The sequence below is a fragment of the Cervus canadensis genome, chromosome 27 (assembly GCF_019320065.1).
Source record: "Cervus canadensis isolate Bull #8, Minnesota chromosome 27, ASM1932006v1, whole genome shotgun sequence".
Classification (NCBI taxonomy): domain Eukaryota; kingdom Metazoa; phylum Chordata; class Mammalia; order Artiodactyla; family Cervidae; genus Cervus; species Cervus canadensis.
The window spans coordinates 48,400,704-48,420,112 of NC_057412.1; the positions used below are offsets into that span (position 1 = coordinate 48,400,704).

The 19,409-nt window shown below is 41.8% G+C and overlaps 1 protein-coding gene across 2 annotated transcripts in view; it reads right to left on the reverse strand.

Moving 5' to 3' along the window:
* The window catches only part of MYH15 (myosin heavy chain 15), a 144,007-nt gene that overhangs the window by 23,730 nt on the left and 100,868 nt on the right, over window positions 1-19,409 (reverse strand). For both annotated transcript variants that reach the window (XM_043449084.1, XM_043449083.1), the window contains exons 29-33: window positions 12,983-13,101; window positions 9,841-10,037; window positions 6,343-6,692; window positions 4,089-4,213; window positions 1,200-1,315 (exon numbers count right to left, since the gene is read on the reverse strand). In XM_043449084.1, the coding sequence (XP_043305019.1) occupies window positions 1,200-1,315; window positions 4,089-4,213; window positions 6,343-6,692; window positions 9,841-10,037; window positions 12,983-13,101 (907 nt within the window). The remainder of the gene's footprint in view (window positions 1-1,199; window positions 1,316-4,088; window positions 4,214-6,342; window positions 6,693-9,840; window positions 10,038-12,982; window positions 13,102-19,409) is intronic.

Sequence of the window (19,409 nt, forward strand, 5' to 3'; positions counted from 1 at the left end):
TACAAGGAGACATTCATTTTTGTTCCTTGTGCAAGGAAGTAGGGCAAATATCAAGGTCCAGTGTTTTTGCCCTTTATCAAAAAAAAGTCTTTTAGGCACAGCCTCTTAAGTAGACCAGATTTCATCCCCACTGTTAGTCCTATAGAGGAAAGTGCCGGTGAGTTAGAGCAAAGATAACTCAAAGCGCAGAGCACCAAATTGGGCTTGACACCCTCATTAAAAAGATGACCCCCAAGGGAGTTTTGTCTGAAGATGGGCTCTGGGGAAGAGGCCAGTTTAACTGAACATGGTAACCTTTCTCTTAATGGTTTAACAAACATGTTGAAAGCAAATTGCCGGTTGAACCTCAGACTCAAAAATGCTTTCCCTTGCTGGCATATGGCACTGACTTAAGAGAACAGATCAGATGGATAATACAATCATAGCTAATTCCATGTGTTTATAATGGTGCCTTTGATCTATAGAGTGTGAAGTGCTTTGCCAACATTGGCTTACTGATCTTCCTCACCACCTTCTGTGACATGGATGGGGCTGCTTTCATCCCCTCACTTCACTGAGAAGCTAAGAAGTGAGATGTCTAAAATCATCAGCTTGTTATGAGGAAGCTAAGAAAAGATCCTGCAACCCAGGATTCCTATTTAATTCAGTTTCCTGACTATTAAGACTCAGCTGCTTCAACAGGGATTCAATAAGCAGCTTAGCTCTTGGCTTCAGCCCCTCTCCAAATGAATAGCTACAGGTACAGGCGGGGGGAGGTGGAAACTTCACTCTGATCTGACATTAATTTTGAGGTCCAGCATCACTTTTGTTTTTGGTTCTTCTCCTTCACTGTTTGGCATTATCAGTCAGTGTCTTGAATACTCAAGAAAGAAGCGTGTTGTTGGGAGACCCAGGCAGTATACACAGTCCTTGTCCACACACTTTGGCTTTTTTTTTTTAGTGTATTATCTTGAGTTTTGTACGCAAGCAGAAGCTGCTTGAATAAGAAAATCCCAAACATGAATAGTAATCATGTTAGAGCTATTCCTTTATCCTAACGGTGCTGTGCTGACTAGCAGCAGTCTAGGGTTGGGTCAGACCAGCTGTCTCCCCGCTAATATTCCAACAAAGGTTGTAAAAGTAGCCACACACAATGAATCCTTGTTCAGCTAAGGATGCTGAAATATGTAACTGCTGCTCATCAAAATAACTGTACATACCTAAAAGTTTCCATTTCTTCATCTTTCTCTGAAAGCTTCCTTTCAAGTTCCGCTTTAGTTTCCGAGAGTTCAAGCTGCAAACGAAGAACCCTGCTTTCACGACGCTCCTGAGCTCCCTGAAATACACAAACAAAAAGCATTAAATCAAGCCCACTTTTGGACAAAAGTACTTTTTTCTCTAAATATATGTCACTAATGGAGCTCTCTTTAGAACTGCTAGGAATAATCAAAGTTCAAATCAGGTCCCTGAAGACGGGAACAGGATGAGAGACAAGTGATTACCTTTCTCTGTCATGTTACTTATAGCTCTGACATTCGGAGGACTTTCAGCTGTAATTCAAGAACTACAATCTCAAACATTTTTTTAAAATAGAAATTTTCAGTCTTGTCTGTGACTACCTTTCAATTTTTAAATGTATTACTCTAGACTTTTTTTAGCGGTTCCATCTTTAGGATGAATCAATAAAAGTATGAAAGCTAAAACAAGGAAGGTGACAACTCCTACCTGGAAACTTCAATGTTGAACATCACAGAGGGACAGAGAAAAAGTTGAAAGCATTCGGGGAGCAAGAAACAGGAAAGTGCTCAAATAAAGGAAGCTGGGGCATGCCTGACACATAACGCTTGGTGTGAGCCATTATAATTATCATAACTATTACTAAGACTTCAAATGCATTGCTCTGACAGGCAGGGAGGTCTCCTGCTCCTTTGAATGTTAAATATAGGCAAGGCAATCACTTCCAGGAATGTTATAGAGGTGTTTCAAGTTTAAGAGGGTAGGTCTGATTAAATCTGAAAGTCTGTCCCATAGGTAAAATTTCATATAGAAGAAATAAACAGAACACTTGGAGGTGACAGAGGCGGATGCTTATGAAGGGGACAAGAGGTTACGACCATCTGCTGGTCAGTTAACCACTGGCAGACAGTCCTGAGGGGAGAAGTCACTTTTACAGCCTCTTCTGAGGCGTGCTCAGCGCATAATATCGAAAGTGGAAAGTAAAGCCAAGTAGCAGTTTCAAAATAAAAATAAGAAAGATGTTGGGAATTTAATATGGCTTACAGCCTTGCTGCTGTTCTCTCAATACTAACTTCAATATAAAAGAAAATTTTAAAAAGGCTTGGATAGCAATTTCCTCTGAGGGAATGGTGCCCTTCCTTCCAGGGGAAACGGTCACCTCTAACCCTTTTGAATGCACTGAGAAAGTGAATCTTTGAAGGTGACCTGCGATAGTTTGAGCTTTGTGACTTCAAAAATAAATCTGATAATGTTTTTCATTAAGGCTCACCCAGAAAAATAAATAACCCAGTTTTACAAATACATGTCCAAGTTGATGAAGTATTCATGGGTGCAGGTGAAGACAAAACTTGAGAAAATGTGAATAGAATATAACGCCATCTAGTGCTACTAAATGGTATGAACGCTGTGGCCTGAATGATCTCCCTTCATTGTGCCAGTCAATTTAATGAAAAAGACTTCTACATGTCATATAGGACTAAAATTAACCCTGCCCTCATAGCTCTCATAGGCTTCTCATGTTGCTTGAAATTTCTACTGTCAAAGTTACTTTTGGGGGTTGAGGTAGTGGCTTTAGAAAGTTCCTAGCCAAGGTGGCTGGAGAACCAAAGGAAACAAGTAAAGAATCAAATTTCAACTGCTTTATCAGGGGACACCACCCTGCCAGCTGGAAGGATTCTACACAAAATGTAGATCTCAGAAAACAATTTGCGTAAAGAGGCAAGTGCTCTGTCAAGAGCCATCCAGCTGACATCTCTGCCTGGCAGATTTCTTACAGAAATGTGATGGTGAGATAAACTGACATTGCTTGACATAGAGCAATCCTTTGGGGTCTCGTTTTTTCATTACAGCACCTTTCAAAAGGCCTGCGCCTGAAACTGGCTGCTACGCCTTTTTAAAACTGATGGTCTCTGTTGGAAGGTGAGTGGATGATGCCTGCATTTTGAATGCTACCTGGCGCTTGGTCAAAGGGTGGGTCAAGAAAATGCAATTCAACTGTGAGTAAGAAGCTTTGTAGGCCTTGTTAACTACTTAATGGCCATGACAGGATAACTTCCTTCTGAGCTCAGCCTCTTTGGCAAACAGGTTTTCTCGGGGGTCCTTTCAATCACTGGCTAGCACGTGCCAAGGGATACCAGATATTCTTCCTGAACTTTTAATCCATAACACTGGAAACACTGCTAACACACATCTGCACAAAGATGAGCTTTCAGCAACAAATGAGAACAAAGCAAATGAGAGCACTGCTTTGAGTTCATTTTTAAAACCACTCAAAGTTTTTTTGGGGAAAAAAAAACAAAGGTTTTGACTGATTTCATTTAAAGAGAGGGTCAGGTATGAGGATATTTAGTTATGAAACATCCAACAAATATTTACTGAACTTCTCCTATACACCAGGCAATGTTCTAGTCCAGTGCCTCTCAAATGTTAGGGTAAATATGAACCACCCAGGAATCTTGTTTAAATGCAGATTCTGATTCAACAGAGCTGGAGAGAGGGCTGAGAGTCTGAATTTCTAACAAGCTCCCCAGTGATGCCCATGCAACTGGTACCTAGGCCACATTTAGAGCAGCGAGGGCCTAGGTACTGGGGAAAAGTCAGGGAACAAGATACATGCGATTCCTGTTTTCCTTACAGTCAAGAGTCTTCATCACAATTGTTTATCCTCTTCTCTGAGCCTCAATTTCCTCATTTACACAACGAGAACAACAGTCTGCTAGGGTGATTACATAAAATAGTGCATTCAAAGCACTTGGCATGGTTCCAAACACGCAGTTAAGCCTTAAGTGCCATTGTGGCGGGGGTGGTATTAGAATGCAGATCTTCTGCACTGCCACAGTGATAAAGCCTTCCTTGCTCCCCAGAGGTAATACCTCAGCCTCTTCCAGCGCCATCTGAACTTCAGTCTTTTCTTGCTCAATCTGTTTCTTGACCTTTTCCATTTTACTTAAGTTCTTCTTTCCTTCTCTCACCTGATTTGTCAGATTAGCAATCTCCTCTGGAGAGGAAAGAAAGACAAAGTCAGTGAAAGGAACCAGTCTCAGACCCATGCTATCAGGTACAGCAGACTGTTCTGGAAGGCCAGCTGGGACCCTAGTTCATGCCATCCTTGGTAACTTGATGACAAGGCCACTGCAGGCCCTGGGGGATCTCTGTTCAAATTGGATAAAATGAATCCCTTTTCAATATATTGAAAATATTGAATCATATTTCAATATTTCAATCATTCAAAATATTTCAATCATATTTTAGAATCTGCCAGAAAGTCGTCTACAACCAGTGGCGAGAATGGTGCTTCTTAGAGTATTTGCATCAAGCAATCTGTGCAACTGCACATGCCAACCCACTTGTCAGAGCCACACCAGATGTTGCCAGTGGGCTCTAGGACACAGACCTGGACTCACGGTTCCAGTGGAAGAGCTTGGCTCTCAGCACCGGTAACGGTGGCTGTTTTGACAGCAGAGGCAACCCCAGGATGGGAACCTACAGCGTGTCATTGTCTCTCAGCAGTCAGCGCACTAACCCTCTCATGAACACAAGCCTTTAACAGAGCAAGGCATCCAGAAGTGATAAAACCTCCACCACCGCACACTGTTGGTTCTGCCTTTTCAGTAAGGAAGCCTCTGGAACCTAAGAGGAGCAGACCAGGGCCAAGTGCTCTGGGAATTACCCACAGTCCAGAGGTAGTGGAAGGTGTTCAAGAGCCCGACTGCTTCTCTGGCTCTGAGGATACCTAGCTTATGACAGGATGGGACAAGAATTTTTAAGTTACAAAACCATTAGATGATAATTCTCATGTGAATAACAGATTCTTGTCTGACATAGCCTGTCCAGAAGATGGGCTCCCAAGAGAAAACTCAAGGCAGTGATTCTCTACTCTTGATCACACCTTAGAATTACTTGGAAAGCTTCTGAAAAACAATTCTGCCCAAGTTCCACCCCAGACCAAGTGAGGTCTCCATTTGTATTTCTGGGAACTTACTAGAAATACAAATTCTCAGACCCCCCTCCTAGACTTACTGGATCAGAAACTCTGAGGGAGGGGCCTAGTCAACTGGGTTTTAACAAGCCCTCTGGGTGCTTCTGACACCATCAAAGTTTTCTAACTGTTCCAGCACCCCTCACAGGCCCAGCCAGTGAACTGATCATGGACTGTATAGATCAACAGAGAAAGCAGGTTTTATTTATGTCTCCGAAAGTAATGAACTTATTCCCAGGGCACCTCAAGATTATAACACATGTCACTGTTGGTGCTGCTATAAATTGGCAGCCCTCTTTGCAGGGCTGCTGGGCAGTATTTTAAAATTTAAAAATTCATTCCTTTAACCCAGCAATTTCATTTCTAGGACTTCACCCTACTGAAATATTTGCACATGTCCACAAATATATGTACAGGGATGTACAACATAGGATTATTTATAATTGTGGAAAACTGCATCTAAAATGAGTACGGTCTACTGAAATGTGTTAATTATCATAAACACTCTGTCGCTAATAACAGTCACGTGGTAGGCCTCCAGGTACAGGCGAGGTGGCAAAGCCCATGGTTAGGTATGTGTGCGCCAGTACCAAGCTGGCCGGGCTCAAATCTCTGATCAGCGACTTAGCAAACGTGAATTTGGCCAAGTTCTTAACCTTAAATGGCTCAATCTAATCAGCATTTTACAGACAGAGAAACTAACTCATTGTTCTGAGACTTAAATAATGAATACTTGTATAAAGAACAGTGCCTGGCACAGAGGGTGGGCTTTTGAAGTATTTGTTAAATGAGAACACATATTAATAAATTTTTAAAAGGTACAGAATAATCTGCAATTTAAGTAAAAAAAAAAAAAAATACTTGCCTGCATATATGCATGGAAAATCTTGGTAAGGCTAGAGATATAAAGAAATTCTTAATACGCTAACTTTACTGCAGGGAACTGGGGCTGAAGGTAGGAATGTAGTCTTATTTTTAGAACTCATGTAATGAAAATAGTATCTGTCGTTTAAAAAAAAAAAATCCAAAGGAAGTATTAAAACTGGCCAAGTTAAGACCGAGCAGGGCCGTGAGGATGCTGAGGCGTCTATGCCGGAGGCGGCCGCCGAGTGCGCTCCGAGCCCCGCGGGCGTCTCCGCACAACGCACCTTTCAGCTGCTGGTTCTCCCTCCGCAGGGCCTCCTGGCTCGCGGCGCCCTCCTCGAGGCTGTGCCTGAGCTCCAGGAGCTGGGCGCCGAGGGCGCGGGCCTCCTTCCTCGAGGCCTCCAGCAGCGCCTGGGCCTCCTCGTGCTTCCGCCTCCAGTCGTCCAGGCGCCGGTCAAACTGCTGCTGCTTCTGGCTGAGCGCGGCCGCCGCGGACCGCGCCTGCCCCAGGTCAGACAGGGTGTCCCCGAGCTCAAGCTGCAGGCGCAGCCTGGCCCTCTCCAGGGAGGCGTTCCTGGCATTGGCTGCCCCCATGGCTTCCGCAGCCTCCTGCAGCCGGAGGGCCAGCTTCTTCCTGCGAAGAGGAGGCCCGAAGGGCGAGTGAAGCCACAGCGCGTCCCCTGTGTCCCTGTTAAGCACAGCTCTGCCGTTCAAACAGGGGAGCCCCCAAGGGTGGCTTCACAGCACGAAGGGAAGTAACCTGTGTCTGAAAAAGCCCTCCTGGTGCTGTAGAACCCAGATGTCTGCTGACGGACGGTCACCCTCTGCCTCCTGCGGCCACAGGTCCTTTACGTTCCCCCACCCTTTGGCAACCTGGACTTGACACTCAGAATCCCTGTAAGTATCTGCTTCCCCCGAACCTTAAATAAGCACTACAGACATTATCCAGAACAAGAGACGGGAATAAGAGGAAGATGGAACTGAACGCCCAGCGGTAAGCAACTCTTAAAAGTTTCGGGCACGTCTGGTTTCTAAAGAGTCCCTTGGCTACCTCGCTTGCAAGGAGCCTTCTTCAGCTCTCTCCTGCGCACTGTCTCCCCCTCTCATCATGTGACTTTTAAACATGCCCACATTCTCTCTTCTCTGAATTTCTTCTCCAACTGGGCTCCTCTTCCCCACTGCGTACACCCACTCCAGCCCAGCGGTCTGCTCACTTACCAGGTCGCGCTGCTGCTGGGAGCACTTGAGCCTCTGTCTGTCCTCCCTTCGGCATACTCTGAGGTGAGCAGCTTACTAAAATGCTTCCCTCCCACCACACTCACAATGCAGGGCCCTTCTGCTCCCTAATGGATGCAGTGTTCTCTTGTTCACGTCTCCCGCAGGGACACTGGCAGTTCCATTCTTACTCATTCATCACACCTCTTAGATGAAAGGTACTGTATGTCCCAAAGCTTTTTCCAATCTACTGTTACTAGACAGAAAATGGCCCTCAGGAATTAACATGTGCCACATAGCTAAAGCCCCCTTTGGGTAGAATCCTGTAAAAACCAATCTGCGCTCAGTGTCCGGGAAGGACCTGGGCTCTGACAACTACTCCATGCCCACTGGCTTTCTAGCCATAGTCCCTCCATGTCTTTGCTTCATTCTTCTTAACTGTTAAGAAAAGACTCTGATGTACTGCATGGTGACTTGCTGATAATACTGTATCATATATGTGAGAGCTGCTAGGAGACTAGAGCTTTAATTTTCTCACCATAACAACAACAAAATGGTAAGTCTGTGGGGTAATGGAGTTGTTAGCCAACCGTACTGTGGTAAAGACTTCACCATATGTGCATGTTTCAAATTATTATATTGTTCACCTTAACTGTACCCCCTACACGGTGGCATATGTCAATCGTATTTCTAAAAGCTGGATAAAAAATAGGAGATTCTGATGTTCTATCCCGCCTACAACAAGAACCTTGTAAAATAATTACATATATGTTAACTACTTTAGAAATGCTTAACTGGAACCAGAAGACAGGACTTTTACTTTGAGTGACCAACTGCTGAAGGACTGGGGTTGTACCAGGACACAGGGCTATCAGGGCTCAAATGAGGCAAATCCAGGGCGAACTGGACAACTGATCACCTTCATTTGACTGATAATGTTTTTCTACATGTACTGCCATCTGCCATTTTGCTCTTTAACTTGCCAACCACAAGCACCTACATGGTTGCTTAGAATATGCAAAAAGGTGTGGGAGAAGAAGAACTCAAATCCTTCTCCCCGGGGAAACTCAGAGCTCCAAGGCACTAAACAGGCTCACAGGGGAGCTTGATTCCACTAAACGAACTCATCCTGTGAACCCAAGCCTGGAAATCTAAGCAGACAGGTCTTCAACTTTCCAATTTAAAACAAAAAAATACAATCCTAGATTTTTTTTTTTTGTAATTCCACCTCCCTGAGGGGATTTAGAGGCAAAGCATAATAGAGACAATGCTTTATTTATTTGATGTTTAAGTTTAAAGCAAAAAAAAAAGTCTTCAGATATAATCACATTTGCCATTTCTCTTTAGTTGTCATGGACTATAAGACCATGATTTGTTACTTCAAACAAATCCATGTGGTCATAAGTAACCCACATACTTTCTCTCTTTTCTGACTCTCTCTTAGAAACCTTCAAACAGAATGACTGGTAGACACTTTCACTGGAATTCTTCAATTACGAAAAAAAAAGTCTTAACTTTAGAAGCAAATGCCATATTTCGGAGGTGAGGAGCCATGTCAGTTCAAGGCCCACTTTTATGTGGTGCCGAGTTTTTAACACATTTACCATGGGTATTTTTAGTATCTGTCATCGCAAAGCCCTTTTTAAGTTATTGTGGCTACAGAGACAGATCTCTCGGTATCCCCGCTTTAGTACCAGAACAGCTGTTCGGCACATGGACAGCAATGTCTTGCAAAGATTTAGGTGAAGAACTGAAAAATAATGTATTTGGTTGACACTAAAGAGAAACGTATTGATCTGCCCTGGATTTTTGCCAAGCTCCCAAGCCAGGAACAGACTGTTTTGAGTCAACCTTTAATGCTGGTTTGACACTGTCTCTCAAAGACACACAGTTCTTTGACCTCTGAGCAAAAAGCTTTAGAACTATATCCTGGGACTGAGTCTTAATTCATGTAGGCCCCAAACTTCTGTAGTTCCCGGAAGAACTTCTAAAGCCTTTGTGTAGTGTTGGCTATAAAACCCATGTCCTAACCTTAGAGGTGGCCCAAGGCGATTTCTTTTCAAAGGAACCTTTGTCCCATAGACAGGATGACGGATCCTAAGGTATTTCCAGCTGCCCCTGTCCATCTTCACAGACGACTTTGTAGTCTACAAGTTGTAGATCAGAGACATTTTTTGATAACTTTAGTGTATGGAGATGTATACAGACATGGACTCCCATTTTCCTGGTGTTCCAAATGAAACCCAGGATTTTACATGTTAGCCTGTTTTCAGACCACAGCTCAGTTGCATCTGTGAAGACGTCTCTTGTATCTCTCGAAAGAACCTCCTTTCCCCCCAGGATCTCTCTCTGATGTCTGTCACTCTGTATTATAATGTTAATTTTTGAACCTCTCTAGAGTACGTGCTTCTGGCCAGCAGTGGCTGTTTCAGCTTTGGTCTTGGGCTTATTCACACGGTGGGTGAGGACTTGCTAAGGGCACGTGTGAAGCCTTGAAGACAGAGCCACCATTCTCAGAGTCCTCTGCGTGACTGGCTCCAGGGTCAGGGCAGCCCCGCCCCACTCACTTGGCATCCTCCAAGTCCTCGGCGTGCCGGCTGGCGTCGTCCTCGCACTTGGCCCTCCACTTCACCGTTTCGGCGTCGCCTCTGAGCAGGGCCTGCAGCAGCTCGGCCTTGGCCGCCTGCTCTTCCTCGTACTGCTCTCGCAGAAGGTCACAGTCACGCTTGGCCGACTTCACGGCCTGGGCCAGGGCGCTCTGTGACTGCAGGGGACACACGCAGGTATAAAAAGGCACCGCCACCGTTAGTGATGAAAGCTTCAGAGGTGACATCATCTTTCTGAGATAAGGTTAATAACCACCTGCCACAAACACAAGCTGAACCTGAACCTAGTTAGTTAATACTAGGGAGAGAACTTGGGACAAGGAGAGAAAGGAGAGAGTATCTAATTGCTGCCATTAAAACAAGGAAGAGAGTTCTATTTAGGGAAATGCCAGCCTGACAGTGTGGGCTTCAATAATAGATAGGCCTGGAGTTCTAGAAATAGTGCAGCCTGCAGAGGTAGCAAGAACACTCACTATCACTTAGGTAGTAAGGTTTATATTTAGCAACTACAAGACACTGGTCTTGTTTGGACTAGAGAGGACCACTGAGTTTAGTCTAGCCTTTTCATTCCATCGATAAAGAAAACAAAGCCTTTTATTTCACATGCAAATCTCTAAAATCTGTATTACTTTAAAACAGTACTATCCAATAGAAGTTTCTGTAGTGATGAAAATATTCTATATATATATATTGTCCAATATGGTAACCACTAGTCACATGGCTGTTAAACACTCAAAATGTGCCAGACTGAATTTCAATTTTATTTAATTCTAATTAATGTCAATTTAAATTCAGGTAGCCACCCGTAGTATAGTAGTGGCTTCTGTATTTATTGGACTGTCAGTTCAGTTCAGTTGCTCAGTCGTGTACAACTCTTTGTGACCCCATGAACCGCAGCACGCCAGGCCTCCCTGTCCATCACCAACTCCCTGAGTCCATCCAAACCCATATCCATAGAGTTGGTGATGCCATCCAACCATCTCATCCTCCGTCATCCCCTTCTCCTCCTCTGTCGTCCCCTTCTCCTCCTGCCCTCAATCTTTCCCAGCATCAAGGTCTTTTCAAATGAGTCAGCTCTTCACATCAGGTGGCCAAAGTATTGGAGTTTCAGCTTCAACATCAGTCCTTCCAATAAACACCCAGGACTGATGTCCATTAAGATGGACTGGTTGGATCTCCTTGCAGTCCAAGGGACTCTCAAGAGTCTTCTCCAGCACCACAATTCAAAAGCATCAATTTATAGTCCAACTCTCACATCCATACAGAGCTAATAATTATTTGTCACTTAAAGCATGGTTTGATTAACCTAGCAACATCATTTCTAAGAGATAACCTAGTCTAGTGGGAAGAAGCAGGGTCTCTGCCAGACCTCATGGGTCCTTAATACAAATTAGGAAAAAACCTCTTCTCAGATAGATGTAGCTCTGAAAGCACAAGGCTTGGTTAATGGCAGCCTCAACACCGAGGGGCTTTGAAATGAGGAGCAATAATATGAATATATAGTTCCTTGGTGGCTCAGACAGTAAAGAATCTGCCTGCAATGTGGGAGAGCTGGGTTCAATCCCTGGGTCAGGAAGATTCCTTGGAGAAGGGAATGGCAACCCACTGTAGTGTTTTTACCTGGGAAACCCCACGGACAGAGGAGCCTGGCAGGCTACAGTCCTTGGGGTCACAGAGAGTCAGACATGACTCGGCAAGTAACACCGAGGACGACACAGGGACTGGAATCTGGGAAACCTGGCTTCAAACTGTGATCCTTCTTTCATTTAATATAGATTCAGTGAACACCTGTTCTAAGCAATAGTGTTAACCAAAGTAAGTAAAATGGAGACAAAGCCTTTGTCCAAAGAACCTAAATGGCGGAGGATATATGAAAACAAGTATGTGCAAAAATGAATAAATTGCTGACAGCACTGAGATCATAAAACAGGCTGACATGACGACACACGTTTGGCTTTTTCTCATCATCCCTCAAAGGCCTCCAAGGAGGGCCTTCAAACAGTAGGGACAGTCCTAATGGTGGCGGCTTATTTAAGAGGCAGTGAGCCAGTCAGGGTGATTAGAGGTGAGTAACTGCACGATGCAGCTATAGGAGGTAGGGTCACAGAAGGAGGTGCGGACTGAGAAAGGGGGCCTGGCATACCAGAGAAGTCAGCCAGAGATCTTCTAAACTATAAATCTAGACATTTCAGAACCTGCTAAACTTCCTACACAGTCTACTACTAGCTACATGGCCTTGGATGAGTTATTTGTCTTCTCAGAGCCTCGGTTACTTCATGTAAAGAAACAATAATTCTACCAGTTTCATATGAATTAACATATGAAGGTTTCGATGGCATGAAAGAAACATCCAGCATGACGTCTGAAGCATGAATCATGGTAGTAATCTTTAAATGTACGTCTAATATAGAAAATAAGGAGAACATGGGCGATAAAAGAAAACATTTAAAAAGAGAAGTCTGCAGAGTCAGTGACTTTTACCCTTGGAGTAGATGCCTTTGCAGTAAGATTATACACAAGTAAAGTCCTTTGGGGTCTTAGAAGATGCCTTGAATATGAAATAAGAATAGACTTGAATACCAGGGCTCAAAGAATCCATCCTTCATTTTAGTCACTACACTTTAACATTAAAGAATCACATTCACCGAGGTCACCTACTAGCAACATTATATATTCTCTTGGGAAGAAATAACTAATATCTATAATTCATTTGACAATTTAAAAGTAATATTGAATGAATCCAGTCCCATTCATTTTACCCTGGTCTTTTAATTAATTCCACTTCTTTGTGCAATTCAGAATCAGAAATCCATAAAGAACTTTGCTGACGTTCTGTTCAAGTAATAATGCAAAATGGAAACACATACTTTCCTTGCTCTAAATCTGACAAACTAGAAAAGCAATTTGAATTACTAAGGATGATCCTTCAGTGATCAGAGTCCTTCTCAGCATATCCAAGATCCAACATGTCTTTTCCCCCTTAACTTCTAGAGCACTTTCCCCTCTTCTTTTACATAAGAAGATATTCAAGCCAACCTAGCAAGCACTATTTTTTTTTTTAACATACAGTGAAATGCCTGGTGGGAAATAATAGATGCATTACTTTGGTTTCTTCTTCCAGTTGGCCTTTCAGGTCTTGAATCTGCAGAGTGAAGATACTCTTTTCCCTGGAAAGTTGGTTTACCAGAGCTTCCTTTTCTTCCAGCCTTTTTCGGAACTCACCTACAAAAAGGTTTCACAAAATAAGTTAATCATGGTCTTCTTTCTCACCTACTGCCTTTCTCACTTAACTTACTGAGTTTAAAAGCAACCAATATGATCCACACATTTTTTATATTTATAAAGAGTACAAGAGTCCAGTTACCAGCAAATCATGACAATGATCCTTTCCAGCACTCACAAGAGAGCCCTAAAAAAGAACTAATTTTTGGTAGTAAGCATGACTAGATAACATAATATTCAGTTGGCCAAAAAGCTTTGTGTGGGTTTTTCTGTAAGATGTTATAGAAAAACTCAAATGAACTTTTTGACCAACTCAATATTAGCTATCATTTCTTGAGAATCTTCCACAGAGTATTTTATGTATATTATCCAGTTTAATTCTCATAACTATTTGATGATGTAGGTATTATATTGCCCATTTTTCAGAAGGGAAAACACAGCCGCTCACTTAAATGTTACTGAGACACAAAGCTGCAGCTCGTGACCAATGGACGTAGATTCAAATTAAGCTTCTAATCCCGAAGAACACGTTCTTCCTTCTGTGGCATGCTCTCTTGTTTATTATGTGTAATTCTACAAATTTCTGGCCATATAATTTTTAGATAATTACAACTTCTTTGCCTCATTTGTAAATTGAGGATAACAATGAAAGATTGCTAGTGAAAATTAATTGAGTGTGAATGTACTTTGTAGACGGAATTGCTAAATAAAGACTAGAAATTTTCATTAAACAGTAAAGAATGTGATCAAGAGATGGGTAGATTTTATTTCACTCTAGTCTACCTTCCCAGCTTAGCTTATTTCATTCATAATAGGTGAGAAATGACTTCGTTATTAGAAATGGAATTAAAGCAGAGCCAATCCTCAACAAAAACCATTAGTTCTATTACATAATTAGTCCAACAATAAAAGCTCCAAATATTTATGACTCCCACTCCTCTCGATACATACAAAGAAGTTCTAAAACTCTCAACATTATAAGAAAGCATCTGTTTGGGTTAAAACTGCAATTACCGAACTTTTTAGTCTTAGGAACACTTTATACACTTAAAACTGACTGAGGACCCCACAGAGGTTTTGTGTATATGGGTTTTATATTAACAATGTATTTGAAATTAAAAGAGAAATTTAAGATGTGTTTACTCATTTTAAATAATAAAAATCTTAAAGACATGTTAACAGAAGTAACAGTTTTTAGAGGGAAAGCTATATGTTTCAAAACAAACAAAAAATTAGTGAGAAAAACCAGCTTATTTTACATTTTGAAAAACTCGCTGGCTTAATAAAAGTCAGCTGGTTGAGGAATCCAACTGTTCTGGTTGAAGCATATGAAGAAATCCGGCCTCTCACATGTAAGTAGCTAGAAAAGGGGGATGTATTTTCATAGTTTTTTCAGATAATTGTGATGATTGTTTGATGCTATGCCAAAACTCAACAAATAGAAGTTTCCTAAGGGTTAATGGTATAAACCAAACAAATGAAATTTTTCATTCTGCTCCATTAAAATTCATGGATTGGTCTTAAACTTTTAATGGATCTTTTACCCGTGTATCATTTTGCAGCAGCAAGTAGTGGTGATTTGAAAAAATATATGTTTACTCAATTATGCAGATTTTTCAAATGCTAACACATTTCATCACACAATATAAAAAAAAATCATACTTGTTAACATCACCACTTATCTCATAAAAAAGCCTTTAAGATTCAGATCAAGATGGAGGAGAAGGAAAATCCTGAGCTCACCTCCTCCCACAGACACACCAAACTACAACTAAATATAGAACAACTATCTCTGAGAATGACCTAAGGACTAGCAGAACAGATTTTCTACAACTAGGGATAGAAAGAAAAGGCCATATGGGGAAGGGGAAGAGGGCAGAACATGCACCCCCACTAAGGCCACTAATAAGTGGGAAGGATATCACAACTATTGAGGTCCCCACTAGGGAGTGAGGGGTCCAAGCCCCCATCAGGCTCCCCAGCCTAATGTACTTGCATGGGGAAGACAAACTTCCATAATTTCTGGCTTTGAAAATCAGCAGGGCTTAGGACAGGGAAAGCCAAAAGGCAGTGGGAAACTGAAATACTGCTCATGTACAAATTCGCTCCAGGTCTCAATGCAGAGGCAATAGCTTGAAAAACACCTGAGTCATAAAGAAGGAGATGACCAATATTGGCTACCATTAGGATGTACGCTGGAGGGCAGGGATCTGGCAGAACTTTCTCCAGTGGCAGAAGCACTTGTGGTCACATTTTTATTTGTTTATCTTTAACTCTTCTGCCACCTAGCTGGCCCACAGCTGGTGGGCACCATTTCTGTTACTTTCAATCAACCTGGCTGACAGGGCATACTTCCACCCCAACATTCCCCTGAGGATCAGCAGGCCCCTCAAAAGCCACTCCATGACTGCCCCACCAAACGGGTGGCATGAGCTGCACCAATTCCTTTCCAAAGTGGCTCTTACACCAGATGACCTGGTGGGACATCTTGGCCAGCATCAGCACTGCTTTCAGAGGAGCTCCCCCTTGGGGGTGAGCCCCATCCACAGCACATCTGCAGCAGTCACAACCAAGCCAGGCCTGGTGCCAGCTCCCCCAACCAGCGTGCCCACAGCAACTGTGGCCCAGCCACAGCAAGAGAATGAACACAGCCCAAACAGGGAAAACCTCAGTAGCAAGTGGCTCTGCTGGGAACTGTGCCACTGAGCCGCACAGAAACCTTCCACATACGGTCACTCTTTAAAGGCTGGGATACGGAGCTGATCTAATACATAGAAGCAAACACATAGAGTTAGGCAAAGTGAGGAGAAAAAGGGATACTTCCTAAATGAAACAACAAGACAAAACTCCAGAAAAAGAACTAAATAAAGTGGAGCTAAGCAATATAGAAGAAAACAATTCAAAGTAATACTCATAAAGGTGCTTACTAAACTCAGGAGAAGACTGGATGAACTCAGCGTGAGAACTTCAACAAAAATATAAAAAAGAACCAATCAGAATGAAAGATTACAACAACTGATATGAGAATACACGCTAGGAGAATCAACAACAGATTAAAAGATGCAGAACAGATCAGCAGTCTGGAAGATGAGGAATTGGAAATCATCCAACGAGAACAGGAAAAAAGAAATAAGAATTTTTAACAGAGATTAGTTTAAGGGACCCCTGGGATGTCAGGCATACTACCATTCGCATTAGAGAGGTCGCAGGAGAAGAGTGAGACAGAGAACATACAGAGGTAAAATATCTCAACATCATAAATGTCACCTATGACAAAACTACAGCTAACCTGATACTCAACGGTGAGACCGCTCAAAGATCAGAATCGAGACAAGGAGGTCTGTTTTTGCCAGTTTTATTCAACACAATACTATAAGTCCTAGCCACAGCAATTACAAAGAAAAAGGGTTTAAAGACATTTAAATAGGAAAGGGAGGAAAAAACTCACTATTTGCAGATGATATGATACTATACATAGAGAACCCTAAAGCCTCCATCAAAAAACTATCAGAACTAATAAATGAATTCAATAAAATTGCAAGATGCAAAATCAATATACAGAATCAGATACATTTCTGTACACAAATAAACTATCAGGAAGAGAAATGAAGAAAACAATTTCATTTACAATTACATCAAAAAGTACAAAATACCTAGGGTTAAACATAACCAAGAGGTAAAAAGACCTGTTCTTGGAAAACTATAAGAAATTGAGGAAAGAAATCAAAGATACAAGTAAATGGAAACATACTCTCTGTTCATAGATTGGAAGAATTAATATCATTAAAAAATGTTACTACTGAAAGCAATCTACAGATTCAATGTAACCCTTATCAAAATTTTTCTCAAAACTAGAACAGATAACCCTAAAATTTGTATAGAACCACAGAAGTCCCAGAAAAGCCAAAGCAATCACGAGAAAGAAGAATGGAGCTGGAGGTATCACACAACCTGATTTCAAACTGTACTAAGCTGTAGCGATGAAAACTATGACACTGGCGTAAAAATAGACACATGGATCAATGGAATGGAACAGAATACTACTCAGTCATGAAAAAATGGAATTATGTCATTAGCATTCACGTGGATGGACCTAGAGGGTACAATGTTAAATAAAATAAATCAGACATGGAAACTCAAAGACAAATAACATATTATTTCACTTATACATGGAATCTAAAAAAAAATGAACAAACAAAACAATACAGAAATAGAATCACTGACACAGAGAACAAACGGGTGGCTGCCGGGGGGAAGGGGATAGAGGAGTTAAGTGAAATAGGTTAAGGGGATTAAGAGGTATGAACTTCTTATTTTAGTTGTAAAATATGGGGCTACGATGTACAGCATAAGGGTTATAGTCAATGGTATTGAAATAATTTGTATGGTAATAGATGGTTATTAGGCTTGTTGTGTTGATCAATTTGTAATACAGAGAAATGCTAAATCACTATATTATATACCTGAAACTAATACTATACACAATAAAAAGAAGGGGAGGGAAGTCTTCAAGAATTGAGACCCATCAAGCTCATGATGGCATATACATGTTTTCTAAAATCTAATTTTTACCTAAAAGCTACACTTTTATTATTGGCAACAAATATTGTCAATTGTTTTCCTTGGAGTGACAGGCTCACTTTGTTCATTTTTGCGAAAATATCTGCCAAATATCTAAGTCTGAATAAGCATAGTTTGTCAAGTGTTCTTTCAAGTAAATACAATTCTTCCTGAAAAATTGCTAGTTCAGCTCAGAATTTGAACAATCACACATCCTACTTCAGCATGAAACAGAAGTGCTTTATGCACACTTTCTGTTTTGTTACACAGAATATTAAAAAGATATATACTTGGGGTTGAGATATAATTAATTTTTACTGTTTCATTAAGGACATTCTTAAGAAAAACAGACTCTTCTTTTAAACTTTTGAGTATATACCAGCAAATACAATGATCAACACTACCGCATGGTGCTACTGCCTTGGTGTGTGATGAGGCTCCGGCAGTTCTAACCATCATTGCTTCTGCACCATCTATAACAGCAGAGCACACAGCATCTTAGTACTGAATGAAACAGCTCTAACCTCTCGCTGAGTTCCCCTAAAAGAGCCTTGGTGATTGCTGGGGTTCCATGGGCCAAACTTTGAGAAGCTCTAGGCCACACACCATATTTAAAAGTATTCTGAGGAAATGCCAATCCATGAAGGGGTTGAGACTAACATAACACGTATTTTACAGAAATAGGATCCACTTAACATGGCTTAACTGATCACATTTACTACTGGTCTCCTTTGAAAGCAGACGATAATCAGTGGACAGGACAGGGCATGAGAAAGAAACTTTCGTAATAGTAGCAATAAAAGAAAAAAAGCAGCAAAAATCTGGATCATAGTCCTAGTGAGAGGAGGGGAGGTTTGGATAGGTATATACTTAAAATTTAATTCATGCAAGAGCCAAAAGGTAAAGCCAAGTAAAGGAGGACATAAAATGCCCTGCATCCTAAGCAGAATTGTCATCTCAGATCCAGTTTCATTTCACTCACCCACCAATTTCCTCATCAAAACAGTGAATAGAAAATTAATGCCAATAAGCAGAGGGAGGTAGGAAATGCCGATCAAACAAATGGTATACAGCACTTCCTTCAGAGCGGACACACAGTCATTCTCCAGCCTAGCCTCCGGACGCACAGGCCCCACACAGACTATATCCTAAATGGCAGCAAAGATCAAATTGGGGGTTTTGCATTGAGGCCAAGTGTCACACACCCTGTCATAAGCATGAGAAGAGTCCTACTTAGTGTCCCTGCTAGAATCTGAAACACTTTCCTCTTTTAGAGTTCCAAATCTGTAGTTTGGATGGCATCATCAACTCAGCGGGCATGAGTCTGAGCAAACTCCAGAAGATAGCGAAGGGCAGGGGAGTCTGGCGTGCTGTAGTCCATGGGGTCGCAAAGAGTCAGACATGACTGAGCAACTGAACAACAACCAGATTTAGCATCTAGAAACAGAGGTGTCCACAGGCAGAATGATAAATGGTCTTCATTTGGAAGGACAAATGGTCTTCACTCTCTTTTTAAAGTGAGTGCCTCTGGGTATCAAGAACACATTGTTTATTTTCATTGGCCTAGGAAGTCTATCTCTGGGAATATATTACTAAAAATAATTCTAATTACAGACAAACAGCTAGCCACATGCTGTTCATAGCAGACAAGCAAGTTACAGGGCAAGATGAAGTAACCACTGGCCATCTAATTGATGGATGAGAAACACTCATAAATGGCTATCCAAGATACAAAAAAGCTCATGATG